This window comes from Toxorhynchites rutilus, chromosome 3 (genome assembly GCF_029784135.1).
Source record: "Toxorhynchites rutilus septentrionalis strain SRP chromosome 3, ASM2978413v1, whole genome shotgun sequence".
In the NCBI taxonomy this organism is placed as follows: Eukaryota; Metazoa; Arthropoda; class Insecta; order Diptera; family Culicidae; genus Toxorhynchites; species Toxorhynchites rutilus.
Window position 1 is genome coordinate 156,853,237 of NC_073746.1, and position 22,453 is coordinate 156,875,689.

Below are 22,453 nucleotides of genomic sequence, written 5' to 3' on the forward strand. Positions count from 1 at the left end.
TACAGTGGGGTAAAAATCGTGATTTTTGAAGATTTTGCTTGAATTTTCACCGAGAATTGTTTATGTCGATATTGCAGCCAAATTAAGAATGATAGAAGTTGGGTGTCACAGAAAAAAAATGTAGGATGGTTAGAGAGCTTCAATTTAATAGATAGAAACAATCTTGTTTAATATAAATTTTTACGATGAAATTTATTATATCACATTGAAAATTTTTAAGTTTTAAGTTTTTCACTTCCAAAATGTTAACAAAAAATTAACTAATTTAGATGTTCCACTACTATATCCTGTACTAAATTTTCCCATCTTTCAAATGAAAGCAACAGAACTGTATTCTGTAGCGTGCTTTGTAATGTAGAGCCAGTTTGAGGCAACAAAGTCCGAAACAAATAAGAAGTTCAATAACTCTGTCATTGTTGAAATTCGAACATACGCGTAGAAGGGATTTTTTCGTCAAATTTGATCGTCTATCACTTTTTGAGAGATAAAGATATTTTTTTTCATGTGAGAAAGGTGTATTCTGACTTTAAGGGGATGAATCAATAATCAAATTCCTCTTTTATATTCAAAAAACGAAAAATACATGCAAAAAAACCAATAAAAAAATTTTTTTTGACTCGATTATATACAGGATTCGATTATATACAGTGAAAATAAATCGAAGACTGTATATAATTGAGTCCGCGCTGTACCAATTAGAATAAACACTGAATATTCTATCAATCCTTGTTCAAAAGTAAGTTATGAATCCTTGTCTCCTCCGATATGATTGTGAAGATATTTGAATACACTTTTTTTTTGAGCACCATGTGAAGGATATTTAAAAAAAATATCGGCCATCCCTGCTTACGTCAGCGATGGCTATTGATCAGCGACCACTTTCCGGATCATGTTTAAGTTTACGACTTTTTCACAAAATTTCACCTTTTATTAGAAAACTCACTTGCCGTGTGGGTGATTCCTCAGTTTTAACAAAAATGTTTTAACGCCGTTTTGGCATTTTTTCGAATTTTCAAAAACCCCTATGTAACGCTTTAGGTATTGTCCTAAAGTATCAAAATATTCATTGGAATGCGATCTGCGACACCTCGTTGCTTCAGAACCGATACCACCAGCAAGGTACCGATTTTCAGACAGCATCTACGCAACCAGCTGTCAACAGCGTAGTAATCACTATTCGTGCACTTAAAAAATGGAAAATACATCTTCAAATATACCTTAGACAAAAACCAAAATACCCGAACACTTCACTTTATCCCTAACATTCGAAAAAAATCACGAACATTCACTATTTTCGACCTTTCGGACAGGAGTCCGCCCTTAATAATCAGCAACTGCCTTGTTCGTACTTCTACTTACTGCCTTGTTCGTACTTTTCCTCTTTACAAAACTCAAATTACCAATTAAACCCATTTTCATTTAGCGAAAGACATAGAAGAGGATTTGCAGCGAAAATTGGAGTCGATTTCGGAAAATGTATTCAACATGAACATTATATATAACTTACTACTTGAGGACGACTGTTGCATGGTGTAAATCATGATAATGAAGCAAATCATCATGAAAATTTAGCCGACGGTTATGTTTATTGTTTCATATATTGCCTCTTTTCCAGGAAACTATTATGTGATGCCCAATAATTCCTCACGTCATTTCCAACGCTACCTCGTGTCAAATTTTCGAATATTGAATGCCTTCGTGATGGAATCTTTTCTTATACTCTCAGCCTAACGTATGGCACCCGGCACAAAATGGCTCCATTTGGGGGATTAAATCAACACAATGTCAAATTGTACAAGTTGCGATTCATCTATTCTGGTGTACCGAAATTATAATAGAAGAAAAAAAAGGAGCAAATCTTAATCGGAGCAAACTTTCCCTGATATAGTTCATTCGCGACGCTGCTCAATACTTTCTCGCTCAGTTCGTTTGTAGAAGAGCCTGTATATATTTTTTGCCCTTTGGTTCCGATATTTGATGAGCTCTTGGTTCGTTTGCAGTTGTACTTTCTCCTCCCCGCTGCTGAAGTTAGATCTGGCTTCTCTACCTCAATGTATCGTGGTATCAACTCAAGCGTCATGCACTGAAGTGAATTTCAAGTATTTCATCCTTTCTTCTCGTAATAGAGCGTCTCTTCGTGCTCGGTATACCAGGCTTGGATTCATGTGCTGCCGGTCATGTGGAATTGTTTTTGCAAACGAGCAGTAGTTTGTGGGAAGCCTCTTGGAACGCGGAAATTGAAATTTCATCGTACAGGAATTTAAATTTATATAACAATTCAACTGGCAGCACTGTCCCAGACTCGGCTGGTTTGCGACGGATGAAAGAATTATGCTTCGGAATTGTGCTCGTTTTGGCGGCGGAAAAGAAGATTCTAGACACAATCAGTGGTGTGTGCGTGGGTGTATGTTTTGTGCAGAGAACAAACATCCCTATCGTAATGCGACTCACGGAACAGGTACATCCCGACTAGTTCTGGGGGATGGAGGATGCTTCAGAGAAGTATTTGTTGAAGTTCGCCTTAGGGAGCCTCATGAGGGAAGAAGGAAAATCATACATTTAATCATACAGTGTACAATCATCTCTAGTCCTCTAGTCTTCCGACGAATTATTCCACTTACGAACAGTCGGTTCGGATCTTCAAACAAGCAAGCAGCACGTGCATCTTCGTGGGAGGGAGATTCGCCATGAAGGATGTCGATGAGTGGATAAGATGATTATGACGCGTTTGGATTTACGCCTCACGGTGCGTACCTTGTTCGAACGATGTGGTAAAGTGCTATACTGTGCTGTTACTGAGGCATAATGGTATAGAAATAAATTGAAAAGTTTGTTGCTTGTTACCGCTTCCATTGCTTTCATGCATTTGCTAACTTCTGATTCCGTTGTTGAACTTTCGGCGGATAATTGTGGTTGTTGAACATGGTGATGCATTTTTGATTTCAATGGAACTTTCGGCATTGGTACAGAGCAAACATTCGAACTATATTTAAAGCGTTTTTCTTTATATCTTTTATTATTTTTCGGTAATATGATAACATAGGACCCTCTTTACAATATCTTCTTCCATTAGAACATAAATAGTTTGAGTTTTCGATTCACTCGACCCCAATCTTTTTTGAGTCACTTTCATGTTTGCTTAATTGATTAATTGTAAATAGTATCTAGGTTTTAGTTTAATTGTGATACATTTTGTCCTCTATATGCTGCGTTTCAGTAAGTGTTTTGTATAGTGTATAATCGATGTGCTAGAATCGACCAATGCGTAGACAAACTTTGCTCGTCACTTTGAGCGACTTTTCGTTTGGAACATAAGACCGCCTCATTTAAAAAAAACAATGTCTACTTATATTAGTTTTCTTTAATAATATACTGCACTCTATGGAAATGTTTGGCACAATATAGTTAGATTTTACCTTTTGTGTGAAATCTTTCAACAACACTAGTTTGTTCTAGACCGTCAGCGGTAGACACTCCCAATTTTACATGACTTTCCTGGCAATATTGTGAAAGCAGTGCATTCGGTTTTTTCCCAATTGATCCGAGTTTCTCATTTAGTCAAAGTTTATTGATTGTAGTCGGTAATGTACAATAGAGCCAGCGTAGCCAACTGTGTTTGTAGCTTATCCTTGAGTGGCGAACTGTCAGTACCTGCGATTCACGTAGGCCTAATCTACTTGACAGTTAGAGTTAAATTTGGAGGACATATGATTTGATATGTTTTACGTTTCTGAGCGTTGGGTGTGTTCAAATCGGTTTTGAGTTCTTCTGGTAGTAACCTAAGTAATTTTTTTTGTGTAATTCTACCATATAAAGAAATAAATTAAAAAAAACGGCATCATTCAAGGACTCTTGGTAATTGGTTATTCTTTTTTTTTTTGGAGCTTATCTTCTTAAAACGACGATGGTCAACTAACGCAATGGATTTAGATGAAACAATTTTCGATGATTTTCTTTATTAATTAGTCCTTCTAAGAAATTACATCAAAGAAATAGCAACAAGGAATAAATGGAAACAGTGAGCTAGATTCAACTATTGTGAAAAGTGCAAAACGCAAACTGAAGTATTCTGCAGTATTCTGCATGCAAAAAACGTTAGGAGAGAGGACTCCAGAACATGTAAGTAATCGTTGCTTCTTTTTGAACGGCGTTAACGTTCCTTGTGGAACTTTTGCCGTCTCAACGTATGCATTAACTAGCGTCATTTATTAATACTTAGTTGAGATTTCTTAAGCCAAATAACACCCCTCGAATGTATTCCGAGGGGCAAGCTCTTGAAAACGTGTGACTACAGTGCAAGTCGAAGGAAATTTCTTTGACGAAAAATCCTCCGGCCAGAACGGGAATCTAAACCGAACACCCGGCAGGATAATGTGAGACGCTAATCACTCGGCCACGGGTGCACCACAATCCTTGTAATCCTTGCTATTCTTTTTGAATCATGTGAAAGCTATCTTGAGCTTTTTAGTTGCACAGGATCTCGATCAAACCATACACGAGCCTCCTCCAAAATTCCTGGTTGAAAAATACTGTTCCTCCTTCCGTAAATCACATCAGTACCCGTTGAAACCATCAGGACCATCCAAAATGACCTTTTTTTCGTAATTGAACATAACATATACATTGAAGAACTTTTCGTTATGGTTATGGTTTTGCTTTATGCAAAATGTATTCTTTTGAAAACATTCTTTGTCATAACACACCATGCCCCATTGTCGGTTCAAGTGAGTTTTGGCAAAACTCAGACGTCTTCCGATGTGAGATGGTGTAATATTAAGAGCTATAACCTGTTAAACGCTCTTTATGCAAGGGCTCTTTATCCAGATTTGATTTATTGTCTCCCGGGAAACATTTAAATTCAAAGATTGCTTTATTTGCATAAGCGATTTTGAGGTACTCGAAGCTGTTCTAACTATTTCCCGCTTATCCTGGTCAGAGAACTTCGATTTACGTGGAGTTCTCTTCTTCTTATCGTATCCTTGAGAATACGCCAATTAATTGAGCGCTACTTGATGGGATCGTCCAATTCGACGAGCAATTTCTCTGATACTAACATTTTCTTAGTTAAATTCATCGATTTGTCTTTCTTCTCTCTCCGTTAGCACTTTTCCTTTCGGTATTCCAGATTTATTGATCAAAACAACTAAAACAACGAAAAAGGTAACTGGTCTTATACAAACTTGACACTTGAAAAATACAACAACATTTGTTTACGCTAATCGCTTGCACACTCCCATATGAAAATCATGCAGTGTATGATAGTCACCAATATAAATTCACTAGAATATAAATTGTATTGTTTGTTTACAATGATACAAAGCAACAAGATCATTACCTGGTCTTATAGAAGTTGGACAGAGTGTATAACAACTAGCGATTTGAACAAAAAGCGGTATTGATGTAATCACATCCGTGTGATTCGTTTTTTTACGTGGAAATTGAACAGACGCCGCACTCATCGGCTTTTGTATCTTGCAAAGACTCGTGCAAATGGAAGAAAAAGGATTTAGTTGACAGTAATGACATCGGTGTGATTATGAGCACCACACACACACGACATACCAAATGAGCGGCCCTTCCCACTATATACAATCAATCGCAAAATTGAGTGTACACATGCTACCTGACGATACATTCCATTTATTTGGTACAAAATATTTACATTTATTCTTCTAACGTATATTAATTACTCACAAATTTGACTAGCTATACGCACAGTAAAATTCCGCGAAATGTTTTTTTGGCTAATTCTTTAACCCTAAAAGCTAAAAAAATCTCAATTTGATGCATTGCAACACCTTAAATTTCTCCAAACAAACAAACTTTGTAGGTAAGTTAATTGCAAACTACAAAAGAACCTTAGAACAAGCAATTTGAAATTGATTCCCGAAGTAGCTAGCACCATCGGAATACTTGGCAGCACAGACATCGTCCGGGAAATACCATACTGGAACAATCTGAGAGGTTGTGTTGTCCGTAAAAAGCCTCTCATCTCAGGGGTAAATATGAAAAAAAACGACTGGAGTTTGCATATGTAACATATTTCTTCTTCTTCTTCTTCAATGGCACTAACGTTCCTAGAAGAACTTCGCCTTCTCAACGTAGTATTACTTGCGTCATTTTTATTAGTACTTAGTTGAGATTTCTATGCCAAATAACACGCCTTGAATGCATTCTGAGTGGCAAGCTCTAGAATACGCGTGATCACAGTGCAAGTCGGAGGAAATTTCTTTGACGAAAAATTCCCCCGACCAGAACGGGAATCGAACCCGAACACCCGGCATGTTAGTTATGACGCTAACCACTCGGCCAAGGGAGCACATGTAACATATTCAACATATGTAAAAAACCTAAGGAGTTCTGGAACAAAGTCCTTTATACGGATGAGACAAAACTCAATATCTTCGGATCGGATAGAGGACAGATGGTAGGGAGGAAACCAGGACCGGAACGGTACGCTTAATTTTACCACGTCTGAATCGAAGGTCTTTTGTTTGTTTTATAAACATGAGAAGATATGCCAACCTTTCTGATTTTTCAGGATTTCCCTGATATCCTGATAAACACTTCATTTTGCCTGATTTTTTTGAAATGATCTTTATTTTGCCTGATTTTTTGTTTTTGATTTTTTTACTTTGTCAGAATAAAAAGTAACTGTAATAAATATACTTGGATCCCTGCCAATGTTTTCCTGGCTGGAAATGAGAGCTCTCCGGTCCACACTTGTATGGAGCTTACATCAAGTTAAATTCTCTTGATGCAGAGCTGTACTTAACTTTTTTCATCACTATACTAAAAAGTTTCGTGGTTTTTCAAAATAGTACTAGAACATTTCATGATTATCCGACGAATTTATGAAATTATAACGAGTTTAAATTCGAGGAACAGCCTTACCTTGTTGAGGATAATGTGTATGTAGATGTTTCCACATAGTTCTTTATCAATTATAAGTATCAGAGTGTAAAATTAATCAATTTATGAGTTTACGTTCAATATAAAAAGATTTTATATTGGGTTGGGGAAAAAGAAATGTCGTATATTGTCAATATACTGGTAGGCCAATCGTCGTGGAAACCGATAAAATCGTTGAAATCATACAAGTAGACCGGCATGTGAGCACTCGCTCGATTGACCAGGAACTGGGTATAGACCATAAAACCGTTTGGAACCATTTGCAGAAGATTGGTTCCAAAAAAAACTGGATGTATGGGTGCCACACAAGTTGACGCAAAAAAATCTTTTAGACCGAATAAACGCCTGCGATGCACTGCTGAAACGGAACGAGCTCGACCCATTTTTGAAGAAGATGGTGACTGGTGATGAAAAGTGGATCACGTACGACAACCTAAAGCGAAAAAAGTCGTGGTCGAAGCGCGGTGAGCCGGCCCAAATCATCGCCAAGCCCGGATTTACGGCCAGGAAGGTTTTGCTGTGTGTTTGGTGGGATTGGAAGGGAATCATCCACTATGAGCTGCTCAACTATGGCCCTCAACTCGGGATTGGAAGGGAATCATCCACTATGAGCTGCTCAACTATGACCCTCAACTCGGCTTGCGAAAACTGGCTGTCAGAGATTTGCGAACAAAACGGCGCATATTTGACTTACAGTGGATAATTTTAAGTATGTTAAATAAAGCGTCAAATTTCGATCAGAAATACGACATTTCTTTAATGACTTTAATGTCTCAACTTTAATGATGATGATGAATCCATTATTTTTGGGTGAAATTCAAAACTATTTTTAATATGCTTCGAATTGTCCGATTTGGGTAAAATATGCACCGTTTTGTTGCCATTCTGAGGGTTGCTTAATAATGTCTCTATCATTGTTCCTTATTGGCGAAAAACTCTAGCAATAAATTTTTACAATCTTCGCTTGATCCCAATTTCTTATCATTCTGGAAATTTTGCAATGCCAGGAAAAGGTGGTAATCGCTTGGTCCCAGGTCCGGACTATATGGTGGATGCATTAAAACATCCCAATCAAGCTCTTGGAATTGTGCGGCCTTGCGTTGTCCGGATGGAACACAACACCTCTTCTGTTGGCTATATCTGGACGTTTCTGGTCAATCGCTAGCTTCAAACGGTTCATTTGTTGAGAGTAGAGATCTTAATTTAGAGTATTGCACTAAAAAAATATTAAAGAAATAAAAGTTTAAAAAAAATAAATTAAATTGCACGTATTTTACTGTTGCAGTATCGGCACAATAAACACAATTCACAATTTCAGCGCCCTGGCTTGCATTTTCGCATCTATAAAAAAAGCGATGGTAAGCGATATTACAAAGTATGGATGATGAATTCAGAAAAGTCTGAATATTTGAAGTCACTTCCTCCACACCGAATTCGTTCCTCTCTTTCTCTCTCCCATGTACGTGCGCATGCATCGATGTTCGAGTTCAACGTATTTTAACATACGCTACAGGTGAGCTAGATTCTTTTGTATTGTACACGGAAATTACTCACACGTATAAAATAGCGTGCAGTGTGTGTGCGCTATTTTGCACGCTATTTACTAATACTAACGCGAAGACCTTTATAGCATACTTGATAAATGTCTATGTTCGTTGGTTTGAGTTCACGATGGGTAGACAATAAACTGTCCATTGATGTTTTCGTTTCTCTTTATATGGACGTAAAAATAAGATTGCTACGCGGGTATGAAATTAGTGTCAGGGGGAAATGGAAGTGTGGATTGAAGTCAGTTGAATGAAGAGGCAGATTTGTATTCATTAGTCGAGTCAGTTAAAATAACCACTGACTGGACTAGTTCACATCCTTGCTTGTCAACTTTTGTTGTGGGCGACTGCCGAAGTCGTTCTTGTCGAAGCGAAGCTACTTGGTGTAGAGTAGGTCTGCATTTTTCACCTTCGAAGATTTCGGGCCCTGGTTACAGCATTGAGAGTGAAGCAACTTTTGTTATTGTGAAAAAAATTGAAAAAATCACAAATCAATTAAAACGATGGCAAAATTGCATGAATTGGGCTTCGAATTGCTTCCGCATCCACCGTAATCTCCAGATGTGGCCTCCAGCAATTATTTTATGTTCGCAGACTTGAAGAGAATGCTCGCTGGCAAAAAATTTAAGACCGATGATGAAGTGATAACCGAAACTGAGGCCTATTTTGGAAAAACCGAAAGAGTACTATAAAAATGTTATCGAAAAGTTGCAAGATCGATATAATCGCATGAATCGTCCTCGAGGGCAATTGTGTTGAATAATAAAATTGAATTTGGCAAAAAAAATTGTTTTTCTGTGTTACCTTATAAACTTTTCAGCCGAACTGTTAGGTAGGGAAGTAGATGTTCTGATCACGAACGGAAGCAAGGTGGCTGAGAGAAGGATGAAACACTTTGATGAGCACCTAAATGGGGGTGCAGAAAGTAGAAGCACAAATGGAACCGACCTACGCTTGCCTACAGCAGATGACAAAACATCTGGTCATGAGGTCCTGCGAAAATCACGATAGGGGAACATTTTCTAGGGCGTTTCACTGGGTTATTTTTAAGGTCTGAGAGATGAAGAATTACCGGAAGAGTTCGAAGATTGAATCGGCTGTACCGTCTACTAGAAAGGCTAATGGCGCTTGTCAACGTCGCTTACACAATACCACACAACTTTCCCAAAACCATTGTTGTTACTCAACTGGGAATAGCTCCATTTCGGTTGTGCGTACCAGATACGCGGCATCAGACCTGGAGTGAAAAAGGGAGATTTTTTATCTTCAGTGAAATTAAATTAATCCTTTTTTCCAAGATGAGTTTTCAAGTGGGAACATTTGCTATAACTTCGCGGAGCACAAATTTCCTTCTGAAAACCCCTGGTCTATGATATAATAATTGCAGAAAGTAAACCTATGTACCAGTTTTGCAATATCTAACACTAAAACATTTTAAGAATGTGAATCGAAAATCCAGATGCGAACCAGCCCAGGAGGCTGAAAGCCTCTTAAAACAAGAATTAAAAAAAATAATCGAATATAAATCGGGTTGTTCATAAATAACGATAATAAATCATTATATCAAAGATACAAATATTATAATTTTTCATTGATTCTAAATTTTATTTAACGATCTTTTATCATCCTTCCTTCAGTGTACCGATTTGAACACCTCCCTAAGTTCGCTCATTACTAAACTGTGTAAAATCAACTTTTAAGCTCTGTTTCGTTACGTCTAGATATCGATCGAATAAGCTACTCAAAACTGTCAAAATGTACAGTACGGTTCTTTGCGCATCAATCGTTAATGGCCTTCCCGTGACACCGGTCGTCGTCTTCCGTATGATTACCTCCAACCTTCGATCACTGTGTGTGTGTCCTTTCCCAATCCAATAAGCTATTATCGGAAAAGGTTTCCGAAAAATACAGGAGAATAAAAAAAAAAGAAACAATCCAGCAGAAATCTTTCCTTTATCCGCTTTCGGTGGAATTGAACCGAACGGAAGCTTCAAAATGTGCTCCTCATTTTCCCATCCATTCCCGGAGGTACGGGCATGGGGATTGTACACTTAGTCAACATATTTGAATCCTATTTTCATCCCAGGAGTTATCAGCTTGGGGATGATGTCGATGATGATGATGCTGATGATGATGATGGAAGAGAAACAATTAAAATCGTGAAGACTTACGGTTGCATACTGGAGCGTGTGTTATGGGGTGGAAATCAAATTATGAGTTCCTATTAACATAAATTGGTTTTGCTTCCAACGGACACAAATGTCCTGTTTTAACTGTTTATGTTTTTTTGCCGGGATCGATGACGAAAATGATTGTTTCTAAACGGTTGCACCGTAGTCGATTTTGCGTACGTTTCCATCAGCGCGCTTAGTCCGCAAAATTGCTCATTCCGCTACCTTCATTATGTCCTGCTGGAATATTATTTCATTACACTAAAGTTCGTTTATTTATGGTATAGTATAATAGTTTCAATACTTCTGTATATGTGTTGATAAACCCTGCTTTCAGTTATACATGTTTACATACTTTTATGCTTTTACTGTGATTATAATTTCACATAGCAAGTTATAATGCTGTTTGCTATTTCTATGTTTTTATTTTAAACCTTTTCTATCTATTAACCTTTCATAATTACAGATTTGGTTGCCAGGTGGCAACCACTATAGGACCCTCGATTTTTCATAGTATCATTCTTTTGATTATTGTAGGCTGTGTTTCGCTAATGAAATTACTAAAGTTGAGCTAACGATACTGGACAGAATACTGCAGATAGTTCGTAAAGAAGCTGGGAACGAGAAAATGTATTTTTAAGAAATTTGTTGAGTCCCTTGTTTTTTCGGATGTCGTAATAATATTGGAAGGTGTTCAATATGTACCTCTACTGTTGCTGTTAGTACTAGACGACCAATAGATGATGTTCGAATCATACGATTTCTGCTCGGATTTGTCGATCTCGTTTAGGTTAGAGGAGTACTTCGAATCTATAAGAATGGTAAAGGATAGAAAAAAAAAGAAATTTGTACAAAAACAGATACCAAACCTTGCACAGCCTCTCAAGCCTCTCAAGTGTGAATTTAATTCAATTAGGTGTTGATGGTCGTAAAGGGATTTCGAAATTAAAACGAAAAGGAGTGAAACGAGCATACGAACAGATTCTCACATTCAGCTAATGATGACTCACATCCATCCCCCTACCGCTGTACGGTATCCCAGTAAAACATACTTACTTTTATCAGTCACGTGTACGGGATACGAATTGGGATGATGCTGACCACCTCCTGGGCCGTTAAAGTGATGGTGCGAAGCGGCTGTATCATTCCGTCCGCTACCGTTGTTGGACCAAAGGTCCACTGACTGGGAGTCGGTAGTCGGAGGACCGGGAGACGTTGTGGGTGGTGTTGATACTGGAGGAAAGAAGCAAGAGGCCACAATGTTGATTAGTTTATGCAGTGTTGCAGGATAATCTTTGATGCATTGTGTCGTCTATGTTTGATATAGCGTAGGGCCGATCACAATTGCGAAAATGTTGTACGATCCATTCGATTGAATGTAAACATTTTTTTGACTGAAAATGAATAGTGAAGAGTGTGCTGTTCACACAAAAACCCAGTGGCGTCGTTACTGGGGGTGCGGGGGTAGCGGACCACCCCCGGGTGCCCGATTTTATGGGTACAGAATGAACCGATTTTATATGAAGAAATTGGATAAATATTATTTCTGACGGGGGCTGGGGGTGCAAATCGACTCTTCCGCCCCGGGTGCGACACAGGCTCTTCCCTGGGTGCAAATGTTTCTGCTTTTCTGGCGGGGTGGAGGGGTACAAATCAACTCTTCCGACCCGGGTGCAAAAGCTTCACTCGACGCCACTGTAAAAACATATGATACAAATAACAGCGATTTGTGGCACCAGTTGGTATTTTCTTTACCGTTTTGATGGACAATTTTCATGTAAACCAGAAGTTTGCACTTGAAGAATTGTTATATCGGTTCAGTAGAAAGGGAATCCAGGAAGGTCGATCCAGAAAATGGCTGAAGAAGTAAATATTTCGAACCCCTTCGCACTATTTGTGGATTGATACACTTCGATTTGAGTGTTCGAATTCCATTGAAGAAGAATGTTTCCGACATGAAACATTCAGCGCTCGACTTTAGTGCCGAGCAGACGTGTTATATATCATTTTCACGAATATCGAACTCAAAGTATTTCCAAAGTTCACGATTGATCAAGGTTGACGAAAAAACGGTAAACTTTTGTGTGTCCTCGTGTTCTCGTCGTGGAACCACATTACGCCTGAAATTTGCGAAAGTACAGTGTCGGACAAAACATTGAGACCACTCTAATGCAAAAAAATTGAAATTAATTTTAAATGCCAATTTAAATGCTAAACCTAGCGGCGAGCACTAATACTAGTATGACAACATTGAAGAAGTATGTATGGTTTAATTCTTGAATTCGAGTTGCAGTCAACGAAGAATGGGCCGCGCGCATAATTGCGCTGAAACACAGCGGATGGTCGTCCGCAAAATGTCCAAGGCAGGCAGCAGCCAACGCGAAATCGCAGAGTACTTGGGACGATCCAAAACCTTCGTGCTTAATGCCCTCCACGACCGCGAAAAAAAAACGAAACGGCTCAAGGAAAACGACCGCGAAGGATGACTCTGCCATAAAGTGAGCTTCCAAGAATGATCTTCTCAGGTCCTAGGAAAAGATCCGGGACGAACTGAATATGTCCGTGAGTTCCCGGACAGTTCAGTGGCGGCTGGTGGAGCATGAGCTAGGCGATAAAAGGTCCCGGAAGGTCCCTATGCTGACGCCAGAGCATCTGAAGGAGCGGCTGAAGTTCGCGAAAGACTTATTCGATTGGAGGAGGAAAAGCATTGGCGAAATAAACTGTGGTCGGATGAGACGAAGGTAAACCTCATCGGTTCAGACCAAGATGTGTGAACTAAAGGTGTGACCGTGTCGTCAATAAGTGCGCGAGGGGAAACGGTATAAATATACAGAGGACTGTGGAAAGGGATTTGACTGCAAATAGAGATGTCTAAATTTTTCGTTTATTCGATTAATCATGGAGTCATTTTTTAATTTAAATTTTTAATTGTCTTTCAGAATTCGATTAATCGAGCGAATAGTTATTTATTGTAATCAAAACGAACAGTCATTTATAATAAAAAAATGATGTCATAATTTTGAAAGAAAGTTACATTAAATATAATTTTGAAATAAACATGGTGCAGAATAATGGTTCTTGAATGAAATGGTATTTCAGAATATTGATAAATTTGCCATTTAATGATTTTTTGAGGACGATTGAAAAAAAAGCACACCATGAAAATGATGCACAATATTTTTATTATACCAACATAAAATGTTTTCTGTTCAAAATTACCTATTCTTTGAATGTTGTTGAAATAACTGATTCGTGTGTATATTCCTGCTCGGTCTCTATAACTACTAGTTCAAAAGAAGTATATTATATATCATTGACCACTAGTATAGTATATTTTCCATGGCACTCTGAATTTGAATACTATTTCAGAACGGGAGCTGAGGCTACCTTCTTCAAGTCTGCATTTTACTCCTGCAGACCCTGAATTCCACCGCCAGGGAATCATTTTTATGCTTCAACCGTAAATGGTCTGGCATATTCAATGGATTTCGACGAAACACCATGACGGTTAACACTCCTTTACTCGCGCATAGATCTTAGAGACCGAGAAATTATTAATTCGTTCATTTCTCGGAAAACATTAACACTACGAAATTGCGATTTTTTCTAGTTTCGTGATTCGTTGTTCGTCATCGTTTAACGTATCGTATGAGTTGGTACAAAGGGGACGTGTATCGCTTTTTCATCACTTCGGTCTGAGACACCGACACGAGCATAGGAGTAACTTTTTTGGACAAGTGACTTTTTTGCTATTTTAGAATATTGTTTTGCTATTTTAGAATATTGTTCAAAAAAAATTCAAAAAGTTATTGTATTATTGAAATGTATAAATTAATGTCAGTGGCGTGGAATACTTATTAAATAAAATGCATAATATCATTTTCGGACTATTCTTATTTGATTTTAGTCCTTTTTGACACCGGATAGAACGGATTCATTACGTGCAAAAGTAAAGATTCATACGTGCAAAAGTAAAGTACAAATGTTTGACATTCGTATAGTTGTTCACTAAATACAATAGCCACACATATACACACTTGTGAAAGAATTGCACTTGCGAAAGAATTTTAAACTGTAAACTATAAATTAATCGGTAGCTTATGGTTATTTTTACAGTTACAGCTTCGGGCTTCGGGAACAATATATAGAAAATATAGAATAGAAATCCTCTAGTAACTATCTAGAAGGTACATTACTCTCTTCAAAAAAGACTCTAAAAACACGCTACAACAAATTTTGCACTGAACTTTTAAAAAAAATGGTTCCTTTTTTCATTAATCGCGTTTACTTTGATAATTATTCGATGTATTCATATTTTGATTTTTCATTATTCGATACAAAATTCCTCGAATAAAATTGCAGATGTTCGATTATTAGCATCTATCGAACGATTAACCGACGCCTCTAACTGCAAAACGCGGGAAAAGTATCTCCATCACCAGCCGATACTGAGGGTCGATTTATGCTCTTGAGCTGAAACATATAATAAGATAGAGCAGGGGTTTTCAGATATTTTTTTTATGGCAGAGCACTTTTTATAGCAAAATAATATGACGGAGCACCTGCATTTTTTAATCAATAAAACAAATCTTATTTGCATTGACATTACCCAACTGTTGAGAACGCCCCTTGTCAGCAAGCACACCTCTAAAATATTACCGTGATAGCAACTGACAGATGATGGATGACTGAACACATTTAGCGAGAAGGATATTCTATTAAAAATCCACCTTTTGTTCCAAAGAATTCTTAGAACTGAACTCTAGTGCTCTATGCCTAAATTTATTGTGTTGAATATTTTCATAAAGTGTTTCATACAGAAAACCATATCCACTAAAATTGTGTTTACCAATACAGTGAGTTAAATATTAATAGTTGTAATTAAATTGGAAATTCAATCAATTTATTATTGTAACTAGGCTAGGTTAAGTGCTTTGTGCCAAAGCTCATCTCCACATTGTGAATTCTACTTTGTTCACGGGTTTTGCTCAAATTGATATAAAATTCAATTGTTTCACTCGGGCTAAACGATAGGAAAATTATAAAACGTGAGTTGAATTGGAAATCATAAAACTGAATTCTAACCTGTAAAATTAATTTTAGGAAATTTTAACGTAAAACACAAATAAATTCGTTGAAAATTTCGGAAACGACTTTCTCTTCGTTGCATAAGCAACATCTTAAAATTTCGTTTTTGCCCGGACCAAGTGCATCTCCTAAAATGCTGCGTACTCAGATTTCCGAGGATGACAGCGTAGTTCAAAGCTGCCCCCTCTGTGTATTGCCTGACATCAGCCAAATGGTTCGCTGCGATAAGTGTCAACGAAATTTCTATTTCTCATGCGATGGTGTGACCAAAGCTATTGCCAACAACGATTGGAGTTGTCAGGAGTGCCACAGCGCCATAATTCCTGTTCCAATGTCGCAAGCAGCTGTCACACAGCCACTGGAAGATTTATCTAACGTCGATCCATCGGCGCAATCAATAATACCATCTGTAGCCTCGAATTCACAAACGACAAATATGTCATCATTTCTTTATGGATTTCCCGGGAATCAGTTCTACATTCCGCCATGCGAATCCACGCCGTCGATTAGTACAGAGGGTCTGAGGCCTACACACTCTGTGCCACTAACGGTACCAATTATGACAACCGCATCGTCTGCATCATCATCGCAACCGAATATTGTTTCCCAAATGCCAATGGAATTACAACTCCGCTTTCTTGCAGAGGAACAAGCTCTTGAAAGGAAACATTTGCTGCAACGTTATCAACTGATGATTGGCGCGCCTTCGGCTGTGATATCGAGTATGTCTATTCCATCGTCTGGATTTTACAGTAGTACACATACAATAATCCCTCCTCATCAAATTTCGGGATATCAACCCCGAACAATGATTTCCCACCTAGCGGAATGTTTTCCAACCCGCAATCCCAGTCCTCGCCTGTACACGATCCTCATCACTCCAGAAGGCCGATTCAGACTACTGCTGGACCTCAATTTCAACCCTCACCAGTAGTGTCAGCTCATCCAAACTTCCCATGTGTTAATCCGATCGATCCATTGCAAGGGACCAGAATTGGGAATGAATCCACCTTGCTCAACAGAAGCCAGATTGCTGCTCGACAAGCTGTGTCAAAGGACCTTCCGGAGTACAACGGTGATCCAGAATAGTGGCCATTATTCATCGTTACATTCGAGAGCACAACACGTCTCTGTTGCTACACCTTTGAAGAAAACATGATGCGGTTGCAAAAATGTCTCAAGGGCAAGGCCTTGGATGCAGTTAAGTGTCAGCTCCTACACCCGAGGAACCTTGAGAGTGTATTGGCAACACTAAAAATGTTATTCGGTCGTCCGGAGATAATTGTGCACTCGCTTATCCAGAAAGTTCAACTTTTGCCCGCGCCAAACGCTGATAAATTATGTACGTTGGTTGATTTTGCCATCGCCGTTAGGAACATGGTAGCAACGATACAAAACCGCAACCTAGAGGAGCATCTCTGTAACATCTCTCTTCTACAAAGTCTTGTGAACCGCCTTCCACCCATGATTAGGCTGAATTGGGCAACATATCGTCAGGGTCTACGTCGAGCAACACTCATTGAGTTCAGCGCATGGCTCTTCACACTTGCCGAGGCAGCTAGTACGGTAACGCTTCCACAAGCCCAAATTGTGTCAGACAAATCTCGGCGCTTGAGAAAAGATGACGGTTTTTTGAATGCACATACTGAATCTGCTCCGAAGCCTAAAGCACATGTCAGCGGCTCCCGATTCGGTAGATGTTTATTCTGTCGAGGAAACTGTGATGCCGTGGAAGATTGCAAGCAGTTTTTGATATTGGATCATGCATCACGATGGAATGCGCTCCGAGAATATAAGCTTTGTCGTAGTTGCCTCGGGAAGCACCAGGGTCCGTGCAAATTTATTAAAGAATGTGGTAAAAAAGGATGTACGTACAAGCATCATCGATTGTTGCACAACGACGCGAAGGATAAGCCTCCCCTCTCTTCTACATTAAGTCGTCAGGAGCCAAGCGGTAGTACAAGAAAGCAGGACATCACCGAGCATACTTGCAATACTCATCGAAGCAACAACAAATCTGTGTTGTTTCAGTACATACCCGTCACACTCTACAACAAAGGAACACGAATCAACACCTTCGCCTTCCTCGATTGCGGATCGTCGTTAACATTGCTGGAAGAAGGGCTAGCTTCGGAGTTGCAACTGAGAGGAGAAAAGCATCCACTTTGTTTACGTTGGACTGCTGATACCTGCCGGCACGAAGATTCGGCCATGAGAGTCGCTTGAAATATCTGGTACACGAAACGGGAAAACAAAGAATCGTCTTACTGATGTCTACACCGTGAGGGATTTGAATCTTCCCCCTCAGTCTCTTTCATTTGAAGAATTATGTACGAAGCATGATTATTTGCAAGGAATACCGGTGGATTCGTATTCAAACATTCAGCCTCGTATAATAATCGGTATGAATAACATACGTGTTGTTAACCCTTTGGAATGCCGCCGATAGCGGCCAAGACAAGGTTGGGATGGATGGTTTACGGAACGTGTCCTGCGGGAAGTCCGAGTAACGCTCCACATAGTTTTCATATGTGTCATCACTCCCTAGAAGATGACGCCGAACTGAATTCAGCGGTCAAGGCCCATTTTGCCTTTGAAAATTTGGGCATTTCTAAACCAGAAAAGTTGCTCCTATCGACGGAAGATGAACGATCCAGTAAAATGATGCGTTCAGTTACGAAGTTCGAAAATGGAAGGTGAAAACAGGGTTGCTATGGAAATTTGACGACATCCGACTCCCTGACAGCAGGCCGATGGCATTGCGACGACATACTTGTCTCATGAAGAGGATGGAACGTGACTTAAGTTTAGCTGCAACGCTCAGAGCAAAAATGGACGAATATTCAGAGAAAGGCTACGTCCGCAAGCTGTCACTGGAGGAACTGCAGGAACACAGGGATCGTATATGGTACTTGCCAATTTTCCCTGTGTTCAACCTAAACAAGCCAAACAAGATTCGAATGGTTTGTACCATTACCATTTGTACTGTATGGATTTCGTGAGCGCCCAATTGCAGTATCTGGAGATATCGCCGAGATGTTCCTACGTATACTAATGAGTCCGCTAGATCAACATTGTCAGCGGATTATTTGGTGTGAGCAGGATGGTACGATTGCAGAATATGTTGTAACTGTAATGACGTTTGGCGCTAAATGCTCGCCGAGCTGCGCGCAGTTCGTCATCAATGAGAATGCAGCACGATTCACAGCTCAATTTCCAGAAGCCGTTGAAGCCATTAGGAAATGTCATTATGTCGATGACATGTTGGTAAGCGTCGACACCGAAGAGGAAGCGATAAAACTGTCAAAGGACATCCAGCACATCCATCTGCAGGGTGGATTGACTATGAGAAACTGGATTTCAAATTCTCCTGCTGTTTTACAAGCGCTCGGAGAGCCAGAACAGGTGGAGAAGAATTTAGGTGTGGACAATGAGGCAGTACTGGAGAAGATTCTTGGAATGTGGTGAGACACCAGGACCGACACCTTTCGATACAAACTCTCCACTCAACGAAATCAAGAACTTCTATCCGGCAGTAAGCATCCCACCAAACGAGATGTACTGCGTGTACTGATGTCAGTATATGATCCCCTCGGCTTGATATCACATTACATGATATATCTGAAGCTGCTCTTCCAAGAAATTTGGAGGATGGGATCATCATGGGATGACGAAATTGGCGAAAACCAGCTGATAAAATGGAATAATTGGCTACAGCTCCTACCGGAGGTTGAATCTGTGCGGATTCCACGTAGTTATCACCTGTCCCCCTCACGGGGTAGGCTTCGTACGATCGAGCTGCATACGTTCGTGGATGCCAGTGAACTTGGATACGCAGCAGTTTGTTACTTCCGATTTATTGAAGGAGATAGAATTTCGTGTTCACTAGTCGGATCGAAAAGCAGAGTTGCACCGATCAAGTTTGTATCGATCCCACGACTTGAGCTTCAGGCAGCGGTGATTGGCACTCGTTTAGCGAGAAGCATCGAAGAAGGACATTCAATCAGGGTTGATCGACGAGTTTTTTGGACAGATGCCCGTGACGTAATCTGTTGGCTTAAGTCGGATCATCGAAAATACTCCCAGGTCGTTGCATTTCGTGTTGGGGAGATTTTGGAAGCCACGAATATAGAAGAATGGAGGTGGATTCGTGGAAAAATCAACGTTGCCGACGAAGGTACGAAATGGGATGGTCCACCAAATTTCGACGTCAACTGCCGCTGGTTTGCGGGACCGCCTTTTCTGTCAAAATCTACATCGGATTGGCCGAAAGCATTGATCAACGAAGACACAGTAGGTGCGGAGAAAATTCAATATTTCTAGAGTTCGTGTGGAATGTGACAGAGTCCACAGAAAGTGTGTCCGTTGCAAAATTCGTCTAGCTAAACCTGATCCTCCTATGATGGATAACCTCCCGAAAGAGCGACTAGCAGCCTTTGTTCGACCCTTCTCTTATTTAGGGGTTGATTATTTTGGCCCATATCAGGTCACCGTTGGTCGGCGTATGAAAAAGCGATATGGAGTATTAATTACGTGCTTGCAATCCATATCGAGCTAGCCTACTCTCTCTCCACGGATTCGTGCATAATGGCTCTCCGTAACTGCTTCTCCGGACGGGGAACACCAGTGCAAATAATAAGCGATCGAGGCACCAACTTCATGGGAGCATCGAAAGAGCTCAAAGCGGCATTGGATCAAGTTGAGATAAACAAGCTGATGAAAGAGTTTACTACTGCGTCTACTTCGTGGATCTTCAATCCACCCGCGTCCCCACATATGGGCGGGATATGGGAGAGAATGATTCAAACGATTAAAAAAATTATAGAAGAAATAAAACCGAGACGTCTACCAACCGACGAAGTCCTCAGGAACCTTATGATAGAAATCGAAAACATCGTGAACAGCAGACCGCTGACACATGTTCCTGTCGATGACGAATCCTCTCCCGCGTTAACGCCGAACCACTTTTTGATTGGAGCCTCGAACGGCTCTAAGCCTCTAGTGCCGTACGACGATAGTGCTTTGGTTCTGCGGCAGTCCTGGAAAACATCCCAACTACTCGCCAATTACTTTTGGGAACGCTGGGTTCTTGAGTACACTCCTGTAATTACTCGCAGAGCAAAGTGGTTCCGGCCGGCGAAACCAATTAGGATTGGGGATATCGATTCCAGTTTTCCGAGAAATTGTTGGCCTAAGGGTAGAATAATTGCAGTGAAAACATCGAAGGACGGCCAAGTTCGTTCAGCGACGGTTCAGACAGAATCCGGGATCTACGAAAGACCTGCGGTGAAACTGGCGGTGCTGAACATCGGGGAAAACAAGAGTATGCTGGAACAGGCTCCATCTACTGGGGGGACTGTTGAGAACGCCCCTTGTCAGCAAGCACACCTCTAAAATATTACCGTGATAGCAACTGACAGATGATGGATGACTGAACACATTTAGCGAGAAGGATATTCTATTAAAAATCCACCTTTTGTTCCAAAGAATTCTTAGAACTGAACTCTAGTGCTCTATGCCTAAATTTATTGTGTTGTATATTTTCATAAAGTGTTTCATACAGAAAACCATATCCACTAAAATTGTGTTTACCAATACAGTGAGTTAAACATTAATAGTTGTAATTAAATTGGAAATTCAATCAATTTATTATTATAACTAGGCTAGGTTAAGTGCTTTGTGCCAAAGCTCATCTCCACATTGTGAATTCTGCTTTGTTCACGGGTTTTGCTCAAATTGATATAAAATTCAATTGTTTCACTCGGGCTAAACGATAGGAAAATTATAAACGTGGAAATCATCAAACTGAATTCTAACCTGTAAAATTAATTTTAGGAAATTTTAACGTAAAACACAAATAAACTCGTTGAAATTTCGGAAACGACTTTCTCTTCGTTGCATAAGCAACACAACTGTGAACAACTCTATTTCGGTTTCAAGTGGCAGATACACGACATCTGACCCGTAGTAAACAAGATTCATCACTATATGCCCAGTGAAATGAAATAAAAGAAGTGTTTTTTCAAGATGGGTTTTCAGGCGGGAGCATTTGCTATAACTTCGCGGAGCACAAATTTCCCGAGGAGCATCATTTGAAAACCCCTGAGATAAAGTATATTACAAACCTAACTTTAACCGTAAAAGACTTACCTTTCAACTTTTCAATGCTCTTATTGCCACCAAAACAATTCCACACACAAAAAGCAAAAAAACATATTGCAAAATATTGCAGATTGTTTACATACAAAATCCAAGATGGCTGAAAGGCCTTTTTTATAAGTCGCGGTACCGTATTGTACTTATCGTTGTTCAGACGAAGACATTCAAGCATGGAGAAGGGAACATTATGATGTGGGGGTGCTTCTCCTGGTACGGGGTTGGCTTCCAGTAGTGGATAAGATCATGAATCAGTATCTCTACGCCTAAATCCTAAGGAATGTTATGCTGCCACGCACCGACGCTTCTGAAATAGCAGTTCATGCAGGATAACGATCCAAAGCACACCGCCAAGACCTTCAAAAATGGTTCCAGGATAACAAAGTCTACGTCATGGAGTGGCCAGCGCAGTCACCGGATCTGAATCCTATAGAGAACCTATGAGAGATCGTCACCACGTCACCACGGGCCAGAAGCTGGCTGAATCCATGCCGAACCGGGTGTGTGAAATGATGCGTAACAAAGGTTACACGACCAAGTACTAACCCAAGAAGCTTTTCATGGTATGAATTTTCTTTT

At 39.8% G+C, this 22,453-nt stretch overlaps 1 protein-coding gene across 3 annotated transcripts in view; it reads right to left on the reverse strand.

Moving 5' to 3' along the window:
• Positions 1 to 3,015: 3,015 nt before the first annotated feature.
• The window catches only part of LOC129776939 (lachesin-like), a 242,462-nt gene continuing 223,024 nt past the window's right edge, over positions 3,016 to 22,453 (reverse strand). For all 3 annotated transcript variants that reach the window (XM_055782896.1, XM_055782894.1, XM_055782895.1), the window contains exons 9-11: positions 11,687 to 11,863; positions 11,336 to 11,440; positions 3,016 to 11,244 (exon numbers count right to left, since the gene is read on the reverse strand). In XM_055782896.1, coding sequence (XP_055638871.1) covers positions 11,159 to 11,244; positions 11,336 to 11,440; positions 11,687 to 11,863 — 368 coding nt within the window. In that variant the 3' untranslated portion in view covers positions 3,016 to 11,158. The remainder of the gene's footprint in view (positions 11,245 to 11,335; positions 11,441 to 11,686; positions 11,864 to 22,453) is intronic.